This window comes from Elephas maximus, chromosome 15 (genome assembly GCF_024166365.1).
Source record: "Elephas maximus indicus isolate mEleMax1 chromosome 15, mEleMax1 primary haplotype, whole genome shotgun sequence".
In the NCBI taxonomy this organism is placed as follows: domain Eukaryota; kingdom Metazoa; phylum Chordata; class Mammalia; order Proboscidea; family Elephantidae; genus Elephas; species Elephas maximus.
Window position 1 is genome coordinate 38,728,894 of NC_064833.1, and position 27,865 is coordinate 38,756,758.

Sequence of the window (27,865 nt, forward strand, 5' to 3'; positions counted from 1 at the left end):
GCTTTAATAGAATGGTAAAGAAAGAGAAAACCAAAAGCATTGGAAAGTAATACTCAAGGAATGAAATTCACAGAATAATATTTACTGGGTAAGAAAATTATTTAAAAATTTTACTATGTTGTATAAAATACTTTTATTTTATCAGGACTACATTCTTTGCCCTATTTGACTGGCACATTAATATTACTATCATAGTTTTAAATGGTCATCAAAATCCTACTTCGCTGGAGAAATGAATTCCATATAATGTCTGGGAAAGATGCTGTACAAATACAAAGTATTTATACGAGTCTTAATGTTAAAAACAGAAGTTAAAACAAAAGTATATGCGAAGTGTCCATGGTCATAATACAATCTTGGGTGCCCATGAACCATGAAAAAAGAAGAAATCAACTGCACTAAGCTTTAATTTATGAAAGACTAACATTTCAACTACTAATCCTTCAGGGCATTATATGAAAAAAAGTAGAAGGGTCAGTGAGCAGCATGATATAATCAACATTGGACACTCAAGTAAGCACCTTATTTCAGCTGCATAATGATAGAAGTTTGAGATTTCTAAAATGATGAAACATAAAATTCCCACATTTAAGACTTAAAGGTAGAATAAGTGGTTTTTTTTTAAGTTGAATTCCCATTATAACACCTTCTGGTGTGTCAACTATTTTTTATACTACAAAAGAGTGATATTTTTCAATTTTCTTGGAAATTCAGTGTAAAAGCTACCAAAGTAGTGCTAAAATAAGATATGAGAATGATAACATAATATTTGCCAGTATTTCCAAAAAAAGGTTCAAATACATATAAACTTATTTCCAGATATATAAAAAAACAAAGACCAAGTTGTAAATATTTCAGAAAAGAAAAATCTCGATTTTTTATCATTAAAGTGAAATAGCATAGTACATCTTAAAATACTTTTAACAAGAGGAGAATCTTCATAAATAGAAAAAGATTCCTTCTAACTCTCTCCTCCTGCATGAGTTAAAAAATATTATTAACCTGCACATTTCTATTTTTCAGGTGCACTGCCGTCATGAACTTTTTTGTGAAATGAATCATGTTATCCTTGAAATCTTTTTTTTGTTTCCAGTGTAACAGTAGGAATGTAGTAAGTAGCTTTAAGTGCAAAATAAGAATGTAACAGTTTATAAGACAGTGCTTTGGTCACTTCCAGTGTAACATGAATCCCTTCTAAGTAGGGGGATAAACCGTGTTTCAAGCATCTGAGTGACTGCCCGCATCCTGCTCTTTTCTAACTCCCGAAACCGAGTGAACAAGCAGTGACGTGGAACCTTTGAGGCTGCTAGGCTGTGACGAACTGGGCATCTGCAAGTTGTTGCTCTGCACTGGGACAGTTTCAGTAAAATCATTTTTTGGATTTACCCTAGATAAAAGAAAGAAAGTTGACATATATACATACACAAGCATACCTATGATGCCAGATGTCTTTATAACTGCTATCCACCTTTATCAAAGGATCATTAATGAAAACTCTTTATGTACAGTCAAAAACTTCAAAATGCAAATAACTTATTATCAAATACAATTTTTACTGACTTCAGAAACTTTATCAAGCACCACCAAGCATGGGCTAATAAGCATGGTGTCTCGTGAGGAATACCATTAGTAAAACAGGATTCCTGCCCTCAGTTTAGCAAATGTTTTATGGATTTCCCACCATGGGTCAGACACCCATTCAAAGATAAGACTACAACTATACGTTTGAAGAGTGCACAAATCAAGTAGAGAAGAAAGCCTGTATGTAGTTACAATCCAGTTATGTGGAAGGTGTCATGGGGACATAGAGACAGTGCATTTAGCCTAGTTTGGGAGGGGTAGGTGCCATATCCTTTAACCCTGAGACCTTAAAGTTGTCAGCTATCAGCATTCTGTTAGGTGTTTGCCTCTGCTCTGATCACCTTATGACCATTTGTGCAAACTCATTAAAGATTATGTCAATATCCTTTGAGGTTTAGAAAATAAAAATATTTTATAATTATCTTTGTATAAAATGCAAGTATCTTTTAGACAGTGTAATAATGTAGTACTAATGAAAACTTGGAGCCCTGATGGCACAGTGGTTAAGAGCTTGGCTGCTAACCAAAAGGTCAGCAGTTCAAATCCACCAGGTGCTCCTTGGAAACCTTATGGCCCAGTTCTATGTCCTATAAGGTCACTAGCAGTCGGAATCAACTTGAAGGCAACGAGAAAATGAAAACTTAATGGCTTGTATTTCAGATGAATCTTAAACGTTTACCTAAATGTGCAAACAACTCTTAATTACCATAGAAATGAATATTACTTCCCTACTTAAACAATGTCCATTAAGGCTCTTCTCAAAGCTAAGAATTAAACTACTACAAAGCACATTTATAGGTAGGACCCAAACTTCGTAGAAAATTTGGAGTAAATGTATAGAAATGACATCTTCTGCTCATAAAATGCTTTCTTCCCAGATGTGTTATGCTTTCATAAAAAATGTACAATGCAATATTCCAAATAGTGATGGTTTTAGATAAGAAAATTAAATCTTACCTTCCTTCACTCCACACACTTTCAGACACGCTGCTCTTATCGTTCACATTCGCTGCCTTCCTTCCTTTTCTGTTGGCCTGCTCCCCAGAGAGTTTGGAACTGGATGCTGCTGGGGAGGAAGGGTCACCACAGTCCTGTTCTCTTAATTTGGGAGTGCTTGCCCCATCCGCTCCCATGTCTCTCATTGACGTTTCTGGTGAGGTCTGGATTTCTGTAAGAGTTTCTTGTCCTAAATAATCATGGTTAGTGATTGCTACAGCAGAAGTGCCATGATTTGCTGTAGCTCCTGTGCTGGTTCCCATGGATTTGGAAATGACTTTCAGCTTATGTGAACTTGGTTTGTAGTGCTTCTTTTTGTGTTTCACTTTAGAATTGTGCTTTAAGAAAAACTCACATGACTCCTGTAGTACTCTTCGACTTTCACTGATTGGACTGTAAGAAAATCCGAGGGAAAGATTTACTTGATAAATACTAAGTGTTATAGTAGAAGCCATAAAAAACAAAAACTAAACAAGTTGCCATGGAGTGGATTCCAACCCCTGGTGACCCCATACAGGCAAAGTAGAATGGAGTAGGTAAAGTAGATTGCCAGGCTTTTCTTCTGAGGTGCCTCTGGGTGGGTTTGAACTGCCAACCATTCAGTTAGTAGTTGTGCACTTAACCATTTGTACCACCAGACACTCCACAAAGCACATATCTCTGGCCAAAAATCATTATGCATAGAAGTTAGAAATTCTATATAGTTTATATTATTTATAAAACCTGAGATTATAAATACTATGAGATATAAGTAGACTGCCTTAAAGTGAAATATTTTGTACATGCACTATTTTTGGCTTTTGTCAAGACAAGTGTTAGACCAATGAGAAATTAATAAGCAAAATCAAATGACGAGGGCAAGTAAACACAAAGCAGCATAAAGAGGGGGGACTCATCTGTATGTAGGAAACCCTGGTGGCATAGTGGTTAAGAGCTATGGCTGCTAATCAATAGGTCAGCAGTTCGAATCCACCAGGCGCTCCTTGGAAACCCTGTGGGGCAGTTCTACTCTGTCCTATAGGGTTGCTAAAACATAAAAGTAAATTAATGGCAATCAGACTCCTCGGAAAGGCAAACAGAAGAGAAAACCCCAAAAACCAAGCCTGTTGCCATCGCGTTGATTTCAACTCATAGCAGCCCTATAGGACAGAGTAGAACTGGCCCATTCAGTTTCCAAGGAGCACCTGGTAGATGTGAACTGCTGACCTTTTGGTTAGCAGCCATAGCTCTTAACCACTACGCCACCGGGGTTTCCATAGAATATAATTATCTTTATTTAAATGTAACTGCTTTCTAACATTAAAGTAAAAAACCGACACTGAAGTTAGTGTGGGCATATCAATATGCGCTAGACATGTAATAATAGAATGTGCAAAATAAATTAAAGCACGCTTTTTCTGACCTCAAAAATTGTGAAAAGGTCTACAGTTCTGAAATTCATACCACAAAAAAGTTCATTAATCAGACCAATGTGGAACAGTTTTTCAAAGTCTACAGTAATTTTTTGATAGTATATTGTACACCATGTATATAAAAAAACCTAAAATGAATTCTTTACTCCTAAATGTACATCTAGTATATTGTTTCAGAATATTCTGTGAATTTGAGTTTTTACCACTTTAACAAGGCAAATAATGAGTAAGGATGAGTATAATGAGAACAACAAGTATCAGAATTTAAGGTAGTAGTAAACAATGATCATAACACATCACTTACAGTGAATTGTACTTTATATATGCTTATATATTTCATTTCTTTAATCCTCATATTATTGATAAAATGAGAAAACTATTAAAAATGTCACACTCAAAAGAATAAATGAGAATAATAATAAATAGGACAGTATATGTCAAACACTGTTACAACAAATGCCAAAATAAAGCATATCTCCCATGAAAAAGATTTGCAAACATTAGGAAGCTCATCAAATTCAAGCAATAGTTGATGCAATGAAATTCCAGTACAACGATGATTTGAATAGTTCCTTGGTATTTGATCTGTGTATTTTAAAATAATATCAGAAAATTTAATAGGTTCTTACTCTCTCTTGCGATTTCGTTTAAAAAAACCAGCCCATTCTGTGCACGTCTTTTTGCTTCCGACCCAGAAGACAGCAGAGATGCCAACAATTAATGTCATCAGATATTTTATCATAAATAAAGCTAATTCTGGTCGAGCTGTTGTTTTTGCCTGCAAAAAAACCAAAACAAAACATGAATAATAAAAATTTCAGTGGCAGATTTAAAGTAGAAAAGCCTATATAGTGAATGTGAAAGTCAAACAGAAAGTACAAATCTTCAAAGTCTATTTTATTGTATGAGGTTTGAAATAACATAATAAATAGTGCTTTTAGTGCAATACATTCTTTACTGAAGTTCTGAACAACTGGCAAAGAACCTTATCTGTATATCAAAATACAGAGCTAGAAAGGGAAAGATACTGAAATACTGATTTCCTGGCATTTTCCTCCTATAGGTAAATCTGTACCTTCAAATTGCTAAAATATCTGCCTCTAGATTTTTATCAGTTTTCCTTCACAATAACCTACCACAAAAAATAATAACAAAAAATAAGTACATTTAGACTCATTATAACAACACTTTATGTTAAAAAAAAACAACAAAAAAACTTTAGCTGGCTAGAATAAAATAAATGCCAGTGCTCCCAAAAGATTAGAATGTGTAAATTTCATAAAAATTAAATTATACTTTTTATCCAAGTATAAACTTTCATATATTATTTTTTAAATGTTGCACAAATGTCAAAATACTATGTATTATATACTGTATCTTGCTTTTGGCACTTAATATTTCTTGGAGGCCATTCTATATCAGAACAAATAGCACTCTTCATTCTTTTTAAAGGCTGCCTAGTATTTCATTGTACAGATGAACCATAGTTTATCTAACTATCCCTATTAATAATTTACCTAACTATCTCTATTAATATTTACAGAGTCCTGGTGGAGGAGTGGTTAAGAGCTCGTTGGCTAACAAAAAAGTCAGCAGTTCAAATCCATCAGCCGCTCCTTGGAAACCCTATGGAACAGTTCTGCTATAAGTTGGAATCAACTCAATGGCAATGAGTTGGTTGGTTATTAATATATTTAAGTTACTTCAAATCTATTGCCATTGCAAATAATATTGGAGAGACTATCTTTGCACATATGTCATTCCTCACACATTTATGAGTAGATCTGTTGATAAATTTCCAAAGTGGCAGAATAAAGGGTATGTGCATTTTAAATCTAACATATTGTCAAATTGTTCTCCATAGAAAGCTGTACTAATTGAAACTCTCAATAGCCAAGTCTGAAAAGGCCTATTTTGCCACACTTTCACCAACACAATGGTTATGAAACCTTTATTTTTCATCTCACAAAATTTAATTTTATTATAATTTTAATTTCTTTTATTACAACATTTTTTCACGTTTAAGAAACGTCTTTTGATTTGCTCTTTTTGTGAACCCTCCTCAAATTTTTTTTCTGTTTTTATATCAGATTGTTGCTTTTCTTCTTATTGATCTGTGTGAACTTTTATAAATTAAAGACATTAGCCCTTCAACTATAAAGTGAATTGCAAATAAATTTCCCTAGCTGATTTTTTTTTATTATGGTGTTTTTTAAATGTTTAGTTTTTTACTTAGTCAAGTTTAGCAAGCTTTCATTTTATAGTTTCTGAATTTTATATCATACTTATAAAGTCCTCCATTTTACGTTTATAAAATTATTTTCTCATTTTATCCTAATACTTTATAGTTTTTTCAATAAAATATAATTTTTACAAACTGTAGATCTTAAAGGTTTTAACAGTATGTGTTCATTTATTCTTCCAGTTTGTCTGGGAGACATTTTAATATAGCGGGATTACCTTAGGACATGGTTCCCTTATTAAGTATACAGTAAAAACAGACTGTGGATAGCCTGTAAGGCAAGTAAAACTATTATCCCCAAATCAGTATAAAAAATAGGTTCCACTTTCTAGAACACAAATTTACGTAAAACAATTTAGCTCACACATTGCTTGATTTGATAAACTGTGATGATAGAATTACTCATTAGTATAATGAATATCATACATATTTAAGAAAATGATGAAGTTATTAAAAAAACAAACTTTCTATAGATAAAACCACAATTAAAATGCTTTTAAGAATTTTCATATTTTTAGGAATGGACTTTATTTCAATCTTAAAAACACTACTTTAGTACTAATGATAAACATCAACATGAAATATTTTGCTTCAGTTTTTTTTTTTTTGTTTAGTTAAGAAACGATAGGTTTAGGCAAAAATCAAGTTCTGTTTTTATAACAATGCAATAAACAATGCATAAGCTATAGAAAAATAAGATAATAAATATATCCAAATAAGATTTTTTCTTATTTTAAAGAAATAAAAACAAGAATCACACAAGACTTAAATAAAAAAATCCCCAATTCAGCAGAAATAGCTTCTCTTTTTCCCTGACAGTCCTTATAACATGTCCTGTGACTCTGTTCTTCATTACTACCATGAATCTGTCTCTGCAACTCAATTTTTAAAAGAATAGCTAAATGAGGCATTCTACAATTTTAACTGAAGCTAAATCTTGGGGAGAGAGTACTTGAGACATTTTTCTTAGCTTCAGCGGATGCACAGACTATGTCTGTTGGATTTCTTACCCGAAATCTAATTTTATGTTCATGACTAATAAAGGTATATTTCCAGGGAACATTTTCTAAGTTAAAATTAAATGGTAAAATAATCCAAATGACAGCCTTTACCTGATAAGGGCATGGGATATGGTACTGACGACAATGATCAGAGACCCAAGTTATCTCCCAGGTAATTCTATTCACTTGCTCATAGACATAACATCCAAGAAGTGTCACTAATGGTACAAGATACAGGCCACTGAAAACTCCAATCCGAATCATAAATTTTTTTAGTTTCTCTTGGTTTCGACCATCATGTTGTATAACTTGTCGAACATGATTTAAAGAAATAATTCCAGCTAAAAGAAGAGAAAGGCCAACAAACACACAAAGGCACAGTGGCAAGAGTACAAAGTAACGAGAAGCATCCAGGTCATAAAGGCCAACAAAGCAAACTCCACTGATATTATCTCCTTCAACTTTGTTCATAGCAAGAAGCATAACAGTTAGAAAACCTGGTATTCCCCACGCGACGGCATGGAACCACACTGCTTTTTGTTCAATGGCTTCACAACTCCATTTTCTTCCTGCAGCTAAGAACCAAGTAATGGTAAGAATCACCCACCACACAGTGCCAGCCATTGTGAAAAAATACAAAAACATAAATAAAACAGTGCAAGCCTTATTCTGAGAGCCTAGAATAACTGTGTCACCAAGCTCTAGCTTTTCATCTGCCTTATTACAGGCTGTACTATTGCCGAGCAAAAAGCCAATAAAGTACATAAGCGATACAATGCTGTAACAGACAGAGTAATATATAATTGGTCTCTCTGGGTATCTAAATCTTTTAACATCAATTAAAAAAGTCAGAAATGTGAACAAAGTTGCACAAAGACAGAATATGGAAACTATTCCGATAAAACTTTTTGCAAACTCTAGCTCATCACTTTTAAAATACATGTTGGGACAAGGAGGCGCACACTGGTCAAGGCCCAGAAACTTATAGCCTTGTCCTCCAGAGGTCTTGAGATGTCTTGGACACCAAAATCCAATGTCTCTTTGGACTTCTTCTGTTTTCTTCTGAGGGTCAAGAAATTTTGTGGGTGGATCAGAAGTTGTAGGAACTGTCTCATCACAGTATTGTAATCTGTAAAGATTATAAAAATTAAATACATGATATCAACATTTTTTATTGATTGACTATTTTAATGCTATGCTCTTCAACTGTAAAGTACTACCTTGTACGTTCATAATTGATGGGAAGACAGAGAAACCTAGGCAGATTACAGGTTAGAGTTGGCTCAGAAGAGTACATTTTCATGAAGGCAAGGCAGATAGATCTTTTGAAGGAAAAGTTTGACTATCATAGTAAAGACAGAAAAAAAAAAAAGTGAAAGAAAACAGAATAACAGAAACTGGTAAGATTCCATAGCCCTTCAATGCATTGCTGCAGGAAAAGGGTGAGAAAAGAGAAGGGCAATAGGTCACAATGAGAGGGATTAATCTCTTGACAAGCTATCAGAGGACAGCTTGACCCATAGCAAGAAGAAAGCCCGTTTGCCACAAAACTCCTCACGTACAAAAGGGTGCTCTGACAAGCTGAGGATCCTTGAGGCCTCTAAGAATTCATGAACCTTTTACCTTACTTCCCAGGCAAAGGCAGTGGAATGCAAAGGCATTCTTGTGGGTAGCCAAGAGCTCCATGTATGCCATAACCTCAGAAATGGTTTCTCAAATAATAAGAATGCTTATACGTTCTTACTATATAGCTAAATATGTTAAACATTTTATTATGCTAAAACCTTTAAATAGCTCAAAATTAAGAGTTTCAATCAGAAGCTTCTTTCTTTTTTTGTTTTTCCAAAATAAAGAAGATACTGTAAAGGCCTAGAAGTCTTATTTATAGAAATGAAGAAAATAAAACTTCTCTGGTATAATAATACCAGAATTATTCTTATATGTAATTGACCCACTTAACATTTTACTAAAGGGGTGCTTGTGATTTTTACTTAACATTAGTGGGATACAGTTTGAATACACATATAATTTTAAAAAATGGACTCAACATCCCAATTATAAGAGAGACCAGTCCCTGGCGAAAGACATCATACTTGGTAAAGTAGAGGGTCAACGAAAAAGAGCAAGACCCTCTACTAGATGGATTGACACAGTGGCTCCAACAATGGGCTCAAACATAACGATTGTGAGGATGGCGCAGAGCTAGGCAGTGTTTCATCCTGTAGTACATGGGGTTACTCCAAGTCGGAACCGGCTCGACAGCACCTAACAGCAGCAAGAACATGCTGATTTAATGTATCAAACATTCTCAAACGTGAAATAAATTTGATTTGGCTTACTTATAAGAAAAAGGTATCCATTTCTCAAAAGATCAAACTACAAAGATCAAAACTCCAAAAGGGTGGGGAATTACAAATTAAGTGCCAGAGCAAAGTTCTGCAAGTTTTACAACCTCCCCTGCTTTAAAACTGAGTAGGCAATCCTATAAAGAAAGAATAAGTATTCGGTAAATTGAAGTGTCATTTAGGATAAAATAAACATTGTGAAACAATAACAAGATTTGGACTCACAAAAATAACTAAACAAAAGGGAAGGACAACACACAATACAGGGGAAATCAGCACAACTAGACTAATCCAAAAGCTAAGAAGTTTCCTGAATATAACCAAACACTTCGACGGGCAGAGTAGCAGGGGCGGGAGTTTGGGGACCATGGTTTCAGCGGACATCTAGGTCAACTGGCATAACAAAGTGTATTAAGAAAACATTCTGCATCCCGCTTTGGAGAGTGGCGTCTGGGGTCTTAAAAGGTAGCAGACAGCCATCTAAGACGCATCAATTGGTCTCAACTCACCTGGAGCAAAGGAGAATGAAGAACACCAAAGACACAAGGAAAATATGAGCCCAAGATAAAGGGCCACATAAACCAGAGACTCTATCAGCCTGAGACTAGAAGAACTAGATGGTGCCAGGCTACCACCAATCACTGCCCTGACAGGGAACACAACAGAGAGTCCCTGATGGTGCAGGAGAAAAGTGGGATGCAGACCTCAAATTCTAGTAAAAAGACCAGACTGAATGGTCTGACTGAGACTGGAGTGACCCCAGAGGTCACGGCCTCCAGACTCTTTATTAGCCCAAAACTAAAACCATTCCTGAAGCCAACTCTTCAAAGATTAGACTGGACTGTAAGACATAAAATGATACTGGTGAGGAGTGTGCGTCTTAACCCAAGTAGACACATGAGACTATGTGGGCAGCTCCTGTCTGAAGGTGAGATGAGAAGGCAGAAAGGGACAGGAGTGGGTTGAATGGATATAGGAAATACAATGTGGAGAGAAGGAGTGTGCTGTCACATTGTAGGGAGAGCAACTAGGGTCATATAGTAATGCATGTGTAAGTTTTTGAATGAGACACTGACCTGAATTGTAAACTTTCACTTAAAGCACAATTAAAAAAAAAACAAACTAAACAATGGTTATGTATTCTTTTTCTCCACATGCCTTATCACCTTCCAATATAATTTATTTATTTCACCTTCTCCCTCCCTCCACTAGAATGTAAGCTCCACAAGGGCAGGAATTTTCATCTGCTGTATCCTTAGGGCCCAGAACAGTCCTGAAACATAGTAAAAGCACGATAAATATTTGTTGACAGAATCACCAGTTTTCTCTCCTTTCCTTTTGCCGTCACCATCCTTGGTGACTTGACCATCCACATGGACAACCTTTCAACGTTCTGGCTTCTCAGCTTCTTAACCTCCTCATCTTCAACGACCATCCCTATCCCACTCTGGCCACCTATAAATCATGGTCAGACAATGAACCCTGCCACAACCTGTAACTGCACACTACCTCCTAAAATCGTTAACTCAAGAATCCTGCCTTTTGACCACAAGTTCCTATCCTTGCAGCTGGTTTATTAAAAAACTCCCACTATGACTTTTTTTTTTAACGTCATTGGGATCTCCACTACCTTGTCTCAAAACATCAGTCCTTTCCTTCCTGCCTTTCACTCCTCATCCACTTACATGTTCAATGTCTATCATTTTAGTAACACCCTTCTCGGTTGTCCTTAACTTTCTCACCACTCCTTTGACTTTTCACTGAATCCAACTGGGAAAACCCCAACCAGAGATGAACCAACTATCTGCTTTCTCTGTACTTGCCCCCAAGAATCCTAGCACTGCTGGACAGGGTCTCAACAGGTCAAATGAGATCCATTAGAAATTCAGGATCACCTGATTTACCTAAAATGTTACCAAGTCTCTCTGGTCTACTTACTCTCCCATTCTCTCCACTGCCTTCAAACTTGCCTTCTTTCTCCCCAGACCCTTACTGCTTCACAATGAAAATGGAAACCATCAGATAGGAATTCTCACAGCAATTCTTACCAAATATATAAGCCTGACCTACATCTGTAACCATCCTATCCTCGTTCCCTCCTGCTACAATGAAGGCAATCCATGGGCAATCCTTCATCTGCCTCTTCCTTGTAATCTCCTAGTAGTTGGTAAAAGTAGTCAGCTCTTCCCCATTAAAAAAAAAACAAAAAAACTCCCAGACTTCCTCCTTCTGGTTACCACACCTCTCTTCCTCTCTCTTTTTGTCAAATTTTCTGCCAATTATCTGTATATCTTGTTTCACTTCCCACTTAACCCTTCACCCATTGCAATTTGCCCTCTGCCCTCACCACACTAGTGAAATAGTACAAGCAATTTTATTTTTTTTAATGTTCCTACTTCTTCTACTCTGTCCTATAAGGTTGCTATGAGTCGGACTCTGGTGGTACAATGGTTAAGCACTTGGCTGCTTTCCAAAAGGTCGGCAGCAGTGGCTCCACTGAAGAAACGACCTGGTGATCTGCTCCTGTAAAAATTTCAGCCTAGGAAACCCTATGGGGAAGTTCTGCTCTGTCATAGAGGGTCGCTATGAGTCGGAATGGACTCTGTGGCACCTAACAACAATGTTCTTACTAACCAGCAGTACTTGACACTATCTCTGTTTTGAATATCTTTTTCCCTTCTGGACACATATTTCCCATTCTCCCTAGTAGTTCAGTTGTAATCGTGAGACTGACATCTTGCCAACAGGAATGCAAAGGGGAGAGATGTGATGCATTTAGGAAAAGGTGCCAGTTCTCTACATTCTTGTTCTCCTGTCCACATGGCTGCCAGAGGTGCAAGATGGAAGCAGCCTAGATTCCTAAGGTGAACTGCCAAAGAGAGCTTGCCCAGCCCTCACCAGGCTGTGACATGAAACCCATGCTCTACACACAGAAGCCAGCACGATCATCTCCAGCCTGTCCCCCAATCTCTATCTTCAAATACTTCAAGAGCTTTTCAAGCCTTTAGCATGAAAGCATACACTATAGAGGCCCTGAGTGGCCTGACTGCTGCCTCTCTCTCCTTCTTTATCTTGTTCACAGTCTTACCCACATCACTCCAGTCACGCTAGTCTTTTAATTCCCTGAATATGCCAAGCTCTCGTCTGCCATAGGGACTCTGAACAAGCTACTCCCTCTGCCTAAAATGTTCTTTTCTCCTCTCACTGCCTAGTTACTTCTGTCTTACCTTCTCACTGTAGCTCAATAGTCATCTCTTCAAGGAAACCTTCCCTTTCTCCCAGTTGAGGTCAAACGTACCATTACATGTTCTCATAGAATCATGTTGTATCTACCACAGTTGTAATTCCGCATTTATTTGTATAATTATTTATTTATCATCTGTCTCTCTCACCACACTGTAAATTCCCTGAGAGAAAGAATCATGTCTGTTTTGGCTTACCAATATGTCCCCAACATTTATCACCAGGGTATCTGGCATGTATCAGGTATACAATAAACATCTGTTGAAGTAAGCCTGTCACTAGCATTTTGGAGATCTAACCAATATTAAAGTACCATCAATAGCTTTTAGTCAAAAACAAAATTTACCTGTCACATTCAAGTTCCTCAGGCCATTGGATGTCAAAAGTGTCTATTATTTTTTTGCAATCAGAATATACTTTCTCACAAAATTTACGGCAAGGTGGAACCACATGAATTTGTTCTGTGCAGCTTGGTACAAACGCTTTACAAAGGAAAGTTTCAACATTTGGTGAACATTCCAGATTTGCGAGAGGAAGAAAATGCTATAAAGTAAAACGGCAAGATAAGGTTAGAAAACATTTTACTAATGAAGGGATGAAATTAATACATTTACTGTTTAATGTATACTTTCCTGATATATTTCCAAAAGAATCTTTACATTTCCCTCTCCATACAACCAAATTTTAAGGAGATAATTTTGTTTAGTCTGTTAGACTTATGAACCCATCATACATAATGGAGTACTATTATTTTATCGATTATACAGTTTTCAAGAATGCATGCTAAATCAAAACAAATCAAAAGCATGATTTTCTTGCTAGGTGAAATACATTATTCAAATATTCAATTTACAAGTATATGCTGCAATACCTTAACACTGTATTAGTATTCTGGAAGACAAAGGAGTGTGTGAGACAGAGTAAATAGCATGAAAAAGGCACAAGGACTGTGAGAATATGGTACATTCAGGGCAAGAATCTCAGAGGTCAAAGAGATGGAGTTACGGACAGAATGCAGAGATGAGACTGGAAAGGTGAGGTGGACATGATCATAAAGAGTACAGATGATATGCTAAATCACTTGTACTTTATTGTAAAGGAATGGGATACTATTGGAGACAGCTTTAAGCAGGAAGTGACTTCAGAGTCTGACAACTTGAGTTTGTATCCTGGCTCACACTAGCTGTGTAACTTTGGGTCTAGTTATTTAACTTCTCTGTGCCTTAGCTTCTTCATCTGTAAAATGGGAATAATAACAGTATCTGCCTCATAAGATTATTGTGAAGACTGAGTTAATAAATGTAAAGCACTTAGAACCATGTCTGGCATATAGTAAGCTCTAGATAAATGTTAGTTATTGTGATGATTGTACCTCAGAGAGTTCTGATAAATTCTAGGTAAACATGGTAGATTGACCACATATGTTTATCTCCTTCCCCTCCCCTTGCTTTGATAATAAAGAAAAAAAAACAAGGTATTAATCCATCAGGATAAAGTGAACAGGAGAGACTACATTAGGCTAAGGATATGGATTGGGAAGTCACCAGTATAAAAACGGTAACTGAAATAACTGAATGGAATTACCTAAGGAGAACATGTAGAATAAGAGAAAATGAGATTCTGATTCAAGGGGAATGCACTGAACCTACATATTAACATCTTTCCTTTCTAAATGCCATTGAAACAAACGAAAAGGTTTAAAAATAAAAAATGAAATCCATAGCTATACATACGCACACACCAAAAAAAAAAAAAAGGGTAGGGAGGAAGGTATCATTGATGAACTATAAACTGAGAAATTTCTGAAAGATAAAAAGAAGGGATGAGGATTTCTGTTTTTAGCAATGTGGTAACTCAATATTAAAAAATGGTCTCCTGCCACAAAACATTCAGATTCTTCATAAATTATAACAAATATACTTTAAAATGCAGTGCTGAGTACTGTATACACCTAATAAAATAGCTTTAATGCAAAAAATGACAAGGAGAAATGGGCAATTACATGATCCTAATGAGAAGTTTCGACATATCTTCTTAGTAAATTAGAGGTTAAAAGCAGACAAAAAATTAGTAAGTAAACAGGAGATTTGATTAGAACGCTATAATTAGCAAATCTGATTTGAAGGGCACATACAGAACCCCACACCCAACTATTAGAGGACTGCACTTTGGAGGATACTGGGCCAGTGGAGCGTCCACCCTGTCCTGATGGGAAGACAAGGTGACTGAGGAGAGACAGGGCTGCGCAGTTGGTGCGCTGTATCTCTCACACGAATGATGCTCTGAGACCTGACCCTCTGCCCCCTCACAGGAACTTGTCAGAAAGCAAACAGCACAGCACTTTTCCTCATTTCCTGTCTCCCACAGGGAAGGTGGCCTCCTCTGGGCCTGATGTGGGAAAAGGGAAGCATGGGCAGTGGCGCGATGGTTAAGGACTCCACTGCTAACATAAAGGTCGGTGGTTCAAACCTACCTACCGGTGGTTTCACGGGAGAAAAGACCTGCGATCTGCTCCCGTGAAGATTACAGCCTAAGAAACTCTAAGGGGCAGTTCTACTCTGTCACATAGGGTCAGTATAAGACCGAATTGACTCAACGGACACAAGAACAACTTTTTTGCTTACTGTCCCAAATAAGCCCAGTTTCTAATTTTTTTGAGTGGTAATTAGACTATGTGGTGGAGAAAATTAAAACAGACTGTGGCTTCTTCTAACTCAGAAGCCACTCTGTAATAGCCATGACAGCACTTAAGAACTATTACTGTCCCATTCAATGGCAGGCAAAATAAAAATAACACACGTACCTTTGCTATAGTGAAAAAATGCTTTTAAAGGGTAAACATGGCAAGTCACTTCCTTTCTTTAATTCTTCTAAGATACCAACATTGGCTAATCCAATATTGTTGACATTCATGCAATTTGCAGAATATAAGTCAAATGCCTTCACAGGCCACACAGGTAAATTTAAAAAGGTGTAAGAAAATAGGGGGTAGTTTGGTAGCAGTTGCAACTCAAATCCAACAGACAGTCATTTGGGAATGCGGGCACAGAATTGTCAGGTATTTCAATTTTTCAAAAGAAAACAATCTGGACTTTTACGTGATCACAATCTCCCAATTTTTAAATTTTGTCCGTTTAATGTAAATATTTAAAATACTGTATGCACAGGACAAACACGTGTTCAGGTCACCAATTTTCAAGTTCTGTTGCAGAGTCTATCAATAGACTTAAAGAATTTTAGATTTGGAAGGGATCTGAGAGAGCTTTTAAGTCAATTATTTTCAAAGCCTGTGTGTGAATTTTGCCAATGAACATTTTCTTTAAGTAACAGGTTACAGAGAAGCCCAACACGTGAAATAAATAAAAGCCCAGGTGCTCTGGTTAAACAGGAAGCCCTCCCGGTGGAGCACCTCTCACTCCTCCTCTCTCCTATCCTGACCTCAGAGTGCTGCCACAGGTCACAGTGTGAAAATCACCCACCAAACCCTCAGATTACAAGTGAGAAAGCCAAAGTTCAGACATTAAATTTCTTACTGAAATTCAGAAATCTAGCCTGAATTAGAATCCTGATGTCCTCATTCCTGAGTCAATGCTACTTTTACCAGCACTATAGCTAAAAAAAAAAAAAAAACTATAGCTACTAACAATAAATCAGAGTTCTGCTTTATTTAGCCATTTTTTATATAAGTTTTAGGCACATTGCCTTTTCATGTATCTTTACAACAACCCTGTGACATAGATGCTCTTATCTCTACCTTGCAGACAAGGAAACTGATGATCTGAGAGATGAAACTTTTTGTGCAGAGTCACATAGTAAGTGGTGGAATCAGAACATGAACCTGGGTCTGTATCACTCCAGGGTGTGCCCTCTTTAACCCTACACTATGCTGCCACCAACTCTCCCTAAAAACTACCCTTCCCCAAAGCACCATCACAGGCAAAAATGCTAACACAGACATGGGAAGGAAAGAGCAAAAAAGGACTGGGAATCTTCTACATGGAAGAAATCCTCCAGTCCGAAATACTAAGTGTTCACAAGGCACATGACAACCAATGGCTATAAGATCACTCAAGCTATGCTTATCACATTCCAGATGATGTAGGTACCTCTTGAAGCAGGTAGTTTTGGAACAAATAATTTTAGACCAAATAATAATACTTTAAATAGTGGGTAGTCAGGCAATTATTGAACTCATTATTCCAATCATTGTGACATTTCTTATGCTCCTAATTTTATACTCTGAATTTCATATCATTAAACTAGTATTTAGCATGGTAAGTGCTACATAAACTGTGAATTAAGCAAAGATTCAAACTCCCTGGTCTCTTCAGTCTGTTCCCTTCCTTCTTCCTTAGTGACAGATCTCCAGTTTTCTCAGTAACCCAGTGCCTTCATGATCTTGCTCATGAATTTCCCCTTTTCAACTTTCTTTCCCAGAGATGGCTCAGAAACTCATGCAGTAACTAACCACAACATAAAGTGTCAGTAATGCTTTTGAAATTCTACCATTCAACAGTAACTAAAATAGTTCTACTTTGATTACAGTTTTAGTGCTCAGAGAAATAAAAGGTGAGCTTCCTTAAGGAAATGGTCAGTCCCTGGCAGTAATTCAGTGGTAGTTACTAATAGTACTGGCAGGGATGAGAAAGAAGATGACAATTAAGAAGGCAATTCATACCTCCATTCTGAAAATTAGTCAGAGCCAAACAGTATAAAAAAAAAATGGATAATGAGAAGAAAATACCTGGAGTATTTTATATAATCCTGTGCTGGAAATAATGCCAGCATTTTAATTCTGGTCCTAGCTCTGCCATTAACCACCTGCACCACCTTTGGGAGATAATTTTCCATCTTTGAGTCTCCAAGTATCCATCAGTAAAACAAGAACAATGAACTGCTGGATGATCTCTAAGGACGTTTCTAGCTTTAAAGTTTATGAAGAGGGTAATAAAGACTTGAGTAGCTGAGCTGGAGATAAATTTCAAAACAACTATAGGAATTATAACATCCCTGGGTAGTGCCTGGTAGCACAGTGGTTAAGTGCTACAGCTGCTAACCAAAGGGTTGGCAGTTCGAATCCACCAGGCACTCCTTGGAAACTCTATGGGGCAGTTCTACTCTGTCCTATAGAGTCGCTGAGTCGGAATTGACTCGACGGCATTGGGTTTGTTTTTTTGTTTTGTTTGGGTAGTGCCGATGGTTTGTGCTCGACTGCTAACCTAAAGGCTGGTCCTCAGAACCTACCCAGTGGCACTGCAAAACAAAAGCCTGGTGATCTGCTTCCATAAAGACTACAGCCAAGAAAACCCTAAACAGCAGTCCTACTCTGTACACATGGGTCGCCATGAGCTGGTACTGCCTCAGTGGCAACCAGTTTACCATAATAGCATTTATCCAGGAAACCATAAATGGTGGTGTGAATTGTGCTATTGCTAAACACAGCTATCTGAAGTATACATTCATGAGCTCAGGAAATTACAGTGAGTGGAGTTTGTCAAAAGCCCATACTCTCACTTTCTGAAGCTACAAGTTTGGATCTATAACCTCTAAAAAATATACCCACATCAGTATATCTTAGCTCCATCTAAAACTGTGTTCTTTCCTCCTTAATCAAGCACCCTCAGCAGTCAATATAAATTAACAGTTTATAACTAGCGTATAAGCCTTTTTTCCAGATTTGATTTTGACTTGACCCTGCTTGGACATGCTGGGATCAAACTCTCATTATAGATTGAGACATATAAACATTTGTCATGTGTCTGAAGCATACATCAGAATCCCACCGGTATATGGAAGCAGTGAACAAGTCCAAGTGACTGCAAAGCATCGGATTCTCTGCTCAGGATTTCTGCTTTCTACTCATGGCAACGCACAGAGTGATGGAGTAATAAAAGCTTTATTTCTTGTTTTAAAATGACACCAAAAAGAAAGCCAAATTCTAGTGATAGTGAGGAAAATTTAGAGACAGTGAAGAAGTCTAAAGAGTGATGGGACAAAAAAATGACTGACCTTAGCTAGACAGCTGACTCATTAAGAATCTAAAGGGATTTTTAATGTTTTCAATTACACTTGCCAGAGCAAATACTGTCGAAGTGGTTACAAAGGGTCTTGAGTAAATCCTTTGAGAATGTCAGTGGACTACTGTATAAGAAAAAGGTGCAAACTTTGCCACTTATTTTCATAAGCATGACCAATCTCAGGTAAGTCAGTTTCTTTAAAAAAGCAAAGCAGAAGCTGGAACACAAGCAAAGAAGAAAAAGCAGGAATCTGTACATTTCCCTTATGGGAAACTTGTGGCTGTTGAAATATTTCTTGGCAGAGCACATTAGGAATTTTTAATTATTTCTCTAATAGAGCTTTCCTTTGGGAATTAGACAAATATACGTATTATCTGGTTGCTGCTACAAAAGATTCTGTCTAGCGAAGTATCAATTCTTAATTTAAAACATGTAAACTTAAAAAACTATAACTCCAGGAAAGCTACACATTCGGTACACATTCAAGCAACATCACTGAAGATACGACAAATGTATAAACTAGAGTAATGAAACTTCACTATCTGCACACTACAGTCTCAAGGAAAGGAAATAACCACAGCACATCAGTATTCCCATGCTCTGAAAGAGCCATGTCCCTTTGTAGACAGAATCTCCCAAGGGCGTAAGTGAAATTCTTCAGACCATGTAATACCAAAGAATGGGCTGGTAGGAACCAAGCACCTACCGGCAGTCTTCCAGGAGAAATATTGTCCTCTCTGCTGACTACCCTTATTGTGCAGACCAGAAGTAATCAAAGATGCTTTCCCTGCCACTTCAAAAAAACATGGCAAGGCAGGCAAGCATGTGGTTTCTATATTTAAAACACAACAGTAGCTACCATACCTAACTTGGAACATCTTTCATTATCTATTTCATTTTGCGACTCAATAGCTTCCTTCAAGAATAGCTACAGCTATTTCTGATATTCTTCCCTGAAAGAAAAGAGGTTAATCACACTAAACATTTTCTTTCCTTATCTAGAAAGGAGGAAAGGTGGTAGTAGGAAGGGGTCCACTGGACTCTTCTAAAAGCTGAAAAATGACAGTTTTAAAAAATACTCACTGCCCAAGGGAAAACAGATTTTCTCTTAAAAGTTTGTTTATCCAGTTTTTCTTCATCCCTTTATTTTTAAATGACCAGAGCCATTTTAGTAGTCCATACTAACAGGTGGAATGGAAAGGGTTTTTTTTGGCTCCCTTCCCTTTAGTCTGTTTAAAAGTAGAAGACCACATGCCGTTCCTAACAATACATGACTTTGCTTTTGCCTAGGCCTCAATGAAGACAATTCAAAAAGAAAAATACAATATTCCTGTTTCCTTTTTCCCTAGATCAGACTCTCAAGGGAGGTCAACCTCACAATTTGAGAAACAATGCTCTAGATATGGAACAAAAAGGAACACAATGGAAACCAGCAGCCATTTGTTTTTCCACTTGGGAGAGTTAGACTGTACAATATCCTTTTCATTACAAAGCCAAGTTGCTATTCAGAATCGTAAATTAACTCTTTGTAATACAAATAACTTCTTCAAAAATACAAGGCAAAAAACCGCAGTTCCATATTTCAAGCAATGCCTGCAACGAAATTTCAGTTCAACTAAAGAACCAGGATATATCAGCCAGATCTTTTGGTTTGTGATAAAGAAACCTGACTTAAAAAAATTTTATGTGGATTAAAAGCTTGTAGTGGCCATCTAAGATACTCCACTAGTCTCACGCCATTGAAAGCAAGGGAGGGTAAAGAAAACCAAAGACACAGGGGGAAGGTTAGTCCAAAGGACTAATGGACCACAACCCCAGTCTCCACCAGACTGAGTCCAGCACAGCTAGATGGTGCCCAGCTACCACCACCGACTGCTCTGACAGCGATCACAATAGAGTGTCCCAGACAGAGCTGGAGAAAAATGTAGAACAAAATTCTAATTCACAAAAAAAGACCAGACCTACTGGCCTGACAGAAACTGGAGAAACCCTTAGAGTATGGTCCCTGGACACCCTTTTAGCTCAGTAATGAAGTCACTCCTGAGGTTCACCCTTCAACCAAAGATGAGATAGGCCTCTAAAACAAAATGAGACTAAAGGGACACACCAGCCCAGGGGCAAGAACCAGGAGATAGGAAGGGACAGGAAAGCTGGTAATAGGGAACCTAAGGTGGAGAAGGGAGAGTGCTGACATGTCTTGGGGTTGGTAAGCAATCGTCACAAAACAATATGGGTACTGTTTAACGAGAAGCTGGTTTGTTCTGTAAACCATCTAAGGTACAATAAAAAAAAATTATGTGGAAAATAAATGACGTATAACTTAGGTAACATATTAATGAGAATACACAATAATGTTTATTATTTATTAGATGCTATATTATTCTTAAGAATACTTTCAAAGACTTCAAAGCAATGGTTGGCAAACTACAGTCCATGGGATAAATCCGGCCTAGTGCCTGTTTTTGTACATAAAGTTGTACTGAAATACAACTATGTTCGTTTATTTCCATATTGTCTATGGCTACTTTCCTGCTGCAACTGTAGGGCTGAATAGCTGTGACAGGGACTCAACGGCCTGCAAAGCAGAAAATATTTAATGCTTGGTCCTTTACAAAAAAAGTCTGCCAACCCCTGCTCTAAACCAGTGGGTCGCCAACTGTAATGTCCATAAGGAACAGCTGGATAGCTTATAAAACCATAGTTTCCTGGGTCTTCTCTCCAGAAAGGAGCTGTAGTGGGTTGGGGTAGGGTCCATGAACTTGCACTTCTAATAAGCTTATTAGCTGCTGGTCTATGAACTAAACTGAGAACCACTGCTCTAAACCATTTCATATAATCACAGATAAACAGTGACCACAAATGCCTAAATTCTACAGAACAGACTAGCCTTCACACAAAATGAACACTGAGGCATAAAAGAGGAGTAAGACAGATCTCTTGACTTATACTGAATTCCTAAAAGGACAACTGGTTGCTGTTATTGTTAGGTAATTCTTCAGCCCCTCATCCTAATACCAATTCACAGTGAACAGTGGAAATTCAATTTGGGTCCAGCAGGATCCAAATGCAGTTGGTTTGGAAGTATAAAGCCCAATCTGTTCTTTAGAGAAGCTACAAAACACATTTTTAGTAAAAGTCAAATTATATGGACTATAAGTACTAAAGTACAACGTTTGAAAAAAAAATCTGACGTATATAGTTTATTATCCCATATGGTCCAAATTTCCATATAATAATTCCATTTAAATATAAATGCTTAAAAACCAATTCTTTAAATAAATTCTGACACACATGCATAGAGCTAATATGGGAACGAGGATAAAGGATGTCAATCTCTCTCATTAGAAGCACCCTGACCAGATTGAATATATATAAACTACCTAAAAATATTAGAATATATGACTTTCACATGGACACCAGAGAAGATACAGACAGAAGGTGAAGATTTGGGGGGCAAATTTTCTTTGCTGATTTGTTAGGACAGGAACTACCACCTTTTTTCTTTATTCAGTCTTTATTGAACATCTACTGTCCTCAAACTATACTAGGCATTAGAGTTAGAGACAACTGAACACCATTCCTGCCTTTACCAAGTTCACAAACTAGTGAGACATGTAAATAACTGCAATACAGCCTGATAAGTATAAGAACAGTCATATATACTAAGTACTATAAAAGTATACGGGTCCCTGGGTGGCACAAAATGTGACTATTAACCAAAAGGTTGGCAGTTTGAATCCACCCAGTGGCAGTGCAAGAGAAAGGTCTGGCAATCTGCTTCTGTAAAGATTACTGCCAAGAAAACCCTAGGGGGCAGTTCTACTCTGTAACACATGGGGTCACCATGGTCAGAATTTACTTAACAGAAATGTATATATAAGAGTACACAGGAGTGAGTTGATTAAATATGCTTGAGAGAAAGGTGAAAGAAGCTTCATGAAGCACCAAGACTGCTTTATCTGAGAACTGAAGGAACTGACCAAATGAAGAAGGGTAGTTAGAAGGCACACCAGGTAGAGGGTATAATTAATTGCACAAAGGTATGGAGGTGATAGAGAGTAATATGGATTTGTATTCGGTAAGCAGATCAGTACGGTTGAAGCAGAGTATGCGATGTAGGAAGGGGCAACACGGAAGGCTGGATGGGCAGGCAAGATTCCACAAGAAGAACCCTGGGTGCTGCGCTACAGTCTTTATATTTTAAGCTTTAGGAAACTGGTGAAGAATTCTAACCCCAAAGTAGACTGTGAAGGTTTACATTATAATAAAATCATTTTGGCACCAGTTGAGGGCGAGACTAAAGATATGGATACTGGTAAAGATTTTATTTTCAGTCTAGAAATTCTGACCAGACTTTGTATTCAAGGCAGATTAGAGTGGAAAAAAGTACAAGAGCTTAATAGAGGGGGGAAAGTCACCCACTTCAATTTTTATCTAAATGAAGTTTGCATAGAAGTAGTAAAGACTGAAATGAACACATTCTGAGTCTTAGGAAACATTTCCCTGCTTATCCAATAGAGTCAAGGGTCAAAAAAAAAAAGTTAAAGATAATCTTATGGTACACGTAGGGAGAGAAGACCGTGTTCAGATTATAGCGCTCAGACCTTGGGCAAATCATAACTTCCCTGGGACTCAGTTTCTTCATCTATATAAGTGAGACATTCAGGGGTTCTTAATCTGAGCCATAAACAGAAGTATTTTCAATATAATCAACCAATTATAATCTTATGCTTTTTTATATAATCCTACATAAATCCTTTGTAATTCCATGCATTTTATTTATTTAATTTTAAACATTAAATTTAAAAAACATTATTTTGAGAACAAGTCAATGGCACAAAAGAGGTTAAGAAGCCCTGCATGATCTTTAGGGTTACTTCGATTTCGAATTACAGGATTTTAGACATTCAATACAGGCCCTAAAAAAAAAAGAAAAAAAAGTCTCTGGCTAACGACAAACAGAGATGTAGCAACAGGGAGAGTACAATACTTGAAGTCCAAAAAATCATATATATATAGGGATTAAAATCTGGCCCAAGTTGGTATTATTTTGCCTTTCCATTTTCCTCCTTTTGTATAGTTAGGTTAATGCTGGTATTAAACAATTGCTTGATGGCTCTCTACTTTTGCATCCCTAACCCTACTGAAGTATGATTTATGGAAAAAACTTTTTAAGTAGTAAGGGCTAAAAGAATGCTTAGTATACGAGGAAGCTTATACAGAGAGAATGGTAATGTTAGCAGTCAAATAAAGGAGGTAAGAACAAAAATGCTTCTTGATAATTTCCAGACATAAAACCACCTGGGAAAGAAGCTAAGTGACTTAAGTGTGTGTGTATGTATCTTAAAAATATATAAATATATATGTGTGTGTATCTGGAGCCCTGGTGGCACAGTGGTTAAAAGCTCAGCTGCTAACCAAAAGGTCGCCAGTTCAAATCTACTAGCCGCTCCTTGGAAACCCTGTAGGGGCAGTTCTACTCTGTCCTATAGGGTACTATGAGTTGGAATCGATGGCAGTGGGTTTTCTGGGTTTTTTGGTATGTGTATCTTAAACATACATACATATACATACACATGTACATATATATAGCATTTTTTTTTTTTTAGTCAGAAACAATTGGTGTTAAAAGATGTATGAAACAAAAACTAGTTCTAACCATCCTACAATTATAGGCATTTAACAGCAGAGATGCCTCTCTCTCCTACCTTTATAATGGTACTCTATGATAAGGAACTCAGTCTAAATGATTTCAATTTATAAGGTCAGTGTTAACGTTCAAATTGAAACCGTATGTGGCTACCACACAAAAAGAAAACCAGATTTAAAAAAAAACACATTTTAAAGAATACTATAAGACATGAATTATAGAACTAGTACTCACATATTCACATGACAAAATGTGAATGGACAGTTATTCCTTGAAGGTATTCCCACTAAATACTTTAATCAGACTCAAACATCAACATGGTTCGGACTAATCAATAAAGTCTCACCATGTATGTGCACTGTTCAAAATGACATCCTGCACTAGTTTGAAAAGTCACCAAAAGATCTGTTGTTGTGTGCTGTCGACTCTGACGTCAAATGACCCTATAGGACAGAGCAGAACTACCCTATAGGGTTTCCTAGGCTGTAATCTTTACGGGAGCTCGCTGATGGGTTCGAACCCCGACATTTTGATTAGCAGCCAAGTACTTAACCACTGCACCATCAGGGTTCCTTACACCAAAAGATTACAATGACATTAATTTCTAATATCCTTTAAAAGCCCTAGTCTTTAAAAGCCCTCCTATTCTAGACATTAGCCCACAAAGTAGTAGTCAGACAACTATTCAAATGAACAACAATGAAAGACTTTGAAAGCTACAAAACCAAATCTAGTCAGGTTTTAAAGTAATATTTTTATTAAAATTTTAGGCATTTCATCTATTATAAACCACCTGAGGAAAAAGCCTTTACCACCCTTGGACAGTTTTTCTGAAGAAAACTACAAAACAACACGTTTATCTCCTTCCTTTCACTGGACTTCTCAGCCTTACAGACCTGTATGGGAGGGCAGGATCCTGTCTGTACACGTAGCTCTTTCTTCCCACACTTCCCTAACATCTGCATATCTCTAAACCAGAGCAGGTAACTGAGGCACCTAAGGCAATCTTTCGTGTTGCTTGCTCCTCCCCTGACACATAGTTTAACAAGTATCTGACAAAGAATACTTAAGTTGTATGCTTAAAAAACAGTCACTTTTAGCAAGAGACAGGGCTTTGAATTCTGGTTCGAACCTCTGCTGCAACTTTACATTAACAAGTCCCCAGGTGATGCTAATGCTGCTGGTTAGGAACCCGTTCTGAGAACCACTAGTAGAGCTGTGGTTCTCAAAATTTATTTTACATAAGAATCACCAGGGATCTTGCTAAATGTAGATTCTGATTCAGTATATCTGGGAAGGAAATGCAAATTCTCAGCAGGGTTTGAACTGGAATGAACCGGTTCAAAGCCCCATAAGAGACTCTGTACAGCCCCAAAATCTCCCAGTAATTTGCTTCAGAAAAGCCAAGTGAACATTACAATCACTTATGAGAAAAATATGTAAATTTTTTCACTTTTAATCAAAGCAACATAAATTATATGTTCAGTCAATTAGGCAAATATCAGAATTGCACTTTTGGAGGAACAACCATAATAGATTCCAGAAAACAAAAATATTTGCCGGGAGCAAGATATTTTAAAAATCATTCGTAATTACACTTCTTTATAAAATGAACCTTAACTAAATGGGGTCCCAATTGTACACAAAATGTAAGTTAGTAGAGAATTTCATTTTCAAAAGGGTTTATTCAAAATATGACTTATACACAACTTAAAGAAGTTTATTATGTTAAAAAAAGCCATATCTATAGTTTTTCCAGAACAGAACATAAACTATTTTTGTATGAAGGTCTGAAGAACTACTCACCTCCATTACCTTAGCAGCAGTACCCTGGTCATAATGACCCATCAGATTAGGGAAAAATGTCATATTGTAGGCCATTTTCACACACCTGGGAACAGTAATTGGTTCACAGGTGAAGAGACTATGCCCTCTTATGAGGGGTAGAAAAATACATAGCAAAAATGTAAACATCTCCATTTTCTTCAAATTCCTGATTTTACCACATGGCTTGTATTAATCTTCTCATTCTCAGAAGATTGCCATCCAAATACGAAATGTTCAGATTCCTCATCTCATTATTTTACCATTTTGAAAGAAGCTGTTTTCCTGAAAATTAGTTCTGGGTCAATTACTGTAAAAACAACCAAGAGGGTATATCAGTAACATCTGTCAAAAACTCAAATATGGACATCAAAGAGCTGAGTTAAGATTTTCACCCTAGGTAACTAGCACTGGAAAAACGATGGAAAATTCCATCCTACCTAGCTACTTTTCCACCTGCTTTGGCAAAGAATGCGGCATTTGCTGAGGAAGTCCTGTCTCTAGGGAGGTTTGTTCTCTGCCGTGGGGAGGACAGTGTAAAAAGGGGGCATCAGATGAGTGAAAGGAAGAAAAAGGAATACTGGGGATTAGGACTAAGTGAAAAAGGATGAAAAGAATCATAAAATCTAGGGGCCTCTACTGGAAATCATATTAAGCACGAGAAAATTGAGGCCCAGGGAAATGCCTGAAGCCCTGAGTAATTCTTAGCTTCTTAAAGGCTCTAAAAAGCCAGTTTTGGTGGCAGTCTTCTGGGGATATACTTTTCCTGTTTTTCAAAAGGACAATTAGAGGGAGACTTTCAGGATTCCTTCTGCAGAGGAGCGACATGGTAGTTTTCATGAGCTCCAGTGTAGTGATCCCGCCGAAAGGGAAAACGAGCCAATCTGTCCCGGGAGGGTGACGGGGGTCCTCTGCGGTGTGGGCCCGAATTACGAATACGCCCCCTCTCCCCGCAACGCACGGACACACACGCACGCACGCACCTGGTCCCAGTCTTCCAGCCTTGGGGAGGGTAGGCCGCCCCACACCTGGGCACCTGCCCGGGGCCCAAAGCTGCGTCCCCGCCGCAGTCAGGGATCCAGCATCGCCTTTCAGGAGCTGGCTCCAACTTCGAAGGAAACTTCGGCGAGTGCCGACTGTCCCGCCGCCGCCTCTCTGGCACCTGCGGCTCCTAGCGCGCGGCCACCCCAGCTCTGACGCGGCCCCCACCGGCTCGCAGCCCACCGGCTCGGGCCGCCCTCCCTACCCTGGTCGCGGCCCCAGCTCACCCCGCACCACTAGGGGCCCGGGCCGCCCCAGGCCCGCCCGGCTGCCGCCGCCCGTCCGGTAGGGGCCGGAGGAGCCTCACTTCGGGCGGCGGTCGAAGGCCGTTCTCCCTCCCCGTCCCCGTCCCCGTCCAGCCCACCGTCCCCCGGCGGCCTCAGACGGCTCCGGGGAGTGTCCGGGACCCAAGCCGCCGCCGGAGCCACACGGGGCGGGAGAGCTGAGCGATCCCGCGAGACTGCGCCGCCAGCACGGCCGGGCAGGTCCTGGCTCGCGGCGGCGGCGGGACTT

At 38.0% G+C, this 27,865-nt stretch overlaps 1 protein-coding gene across 2 annotated transcripts; it reads right to left on the reverse strand.

Moving 5' to 3' along the window:
* On the reverse strand, window positions 1–27,865 carry FZD6 (frizzled class receptor 6). Of its 2 annotated transcripts, none has more exons than XM_049854031.1 (7): window positions 27,295–27,865; window positions 26,294–26,596; window positions 13,167–13,363; window positions 7,344–8,361; window positions 4,619–4,767; window positions 2,539–2,970; window positions 1–1,387 (listed from the first exon to the last, which is right to left on the reverse strand). In XM_049854031.1, exons 2-7 carry the CDS (start codon window positions 26,465–26,467, stop codon window positions 1,219–1,221), a joined length of 2,139 nt encoding a protein of 712 aa, XP_049709988.1. In that variant the 5' UTR covers window positions 26,468–26,596; window positions 27,295–27,865; the 3' UTR covers window positions 1–1,218. The 2 variants fall into 2 exon arrangements, with proteins under 2 accessions (XP_049709988.1, XP_049709987.1); XM_049854030.1 differs by having other exon boundaries at window positions 26,294–26,621.

Excerpts from the sequence above, each read along its gene's own strand:
- FZD6 (XM_049854031.1), bottom strand. The coding sequence starts at position 26,467 with ATGGAGATGTTTACATTTTTGCTATGTATTTTTCTACCCCTCATAAGA. Across the intron at positions 13,364-26,293 it reads CTGCTGCTAAGGTAATGGAG|CATTTTCTTCCTCTCGCAAA; the intron begins GTGAGTAGTTCT and ends TTTACTTTATAG. Across the intron at positions 4,768-7,343 it reads ATATCCCATGCCCTTATCAG|GCAAAAACAACAGCTCGACC; the intron begins GTAAAGGCTGTC and ends GTTTTTTTGCAG.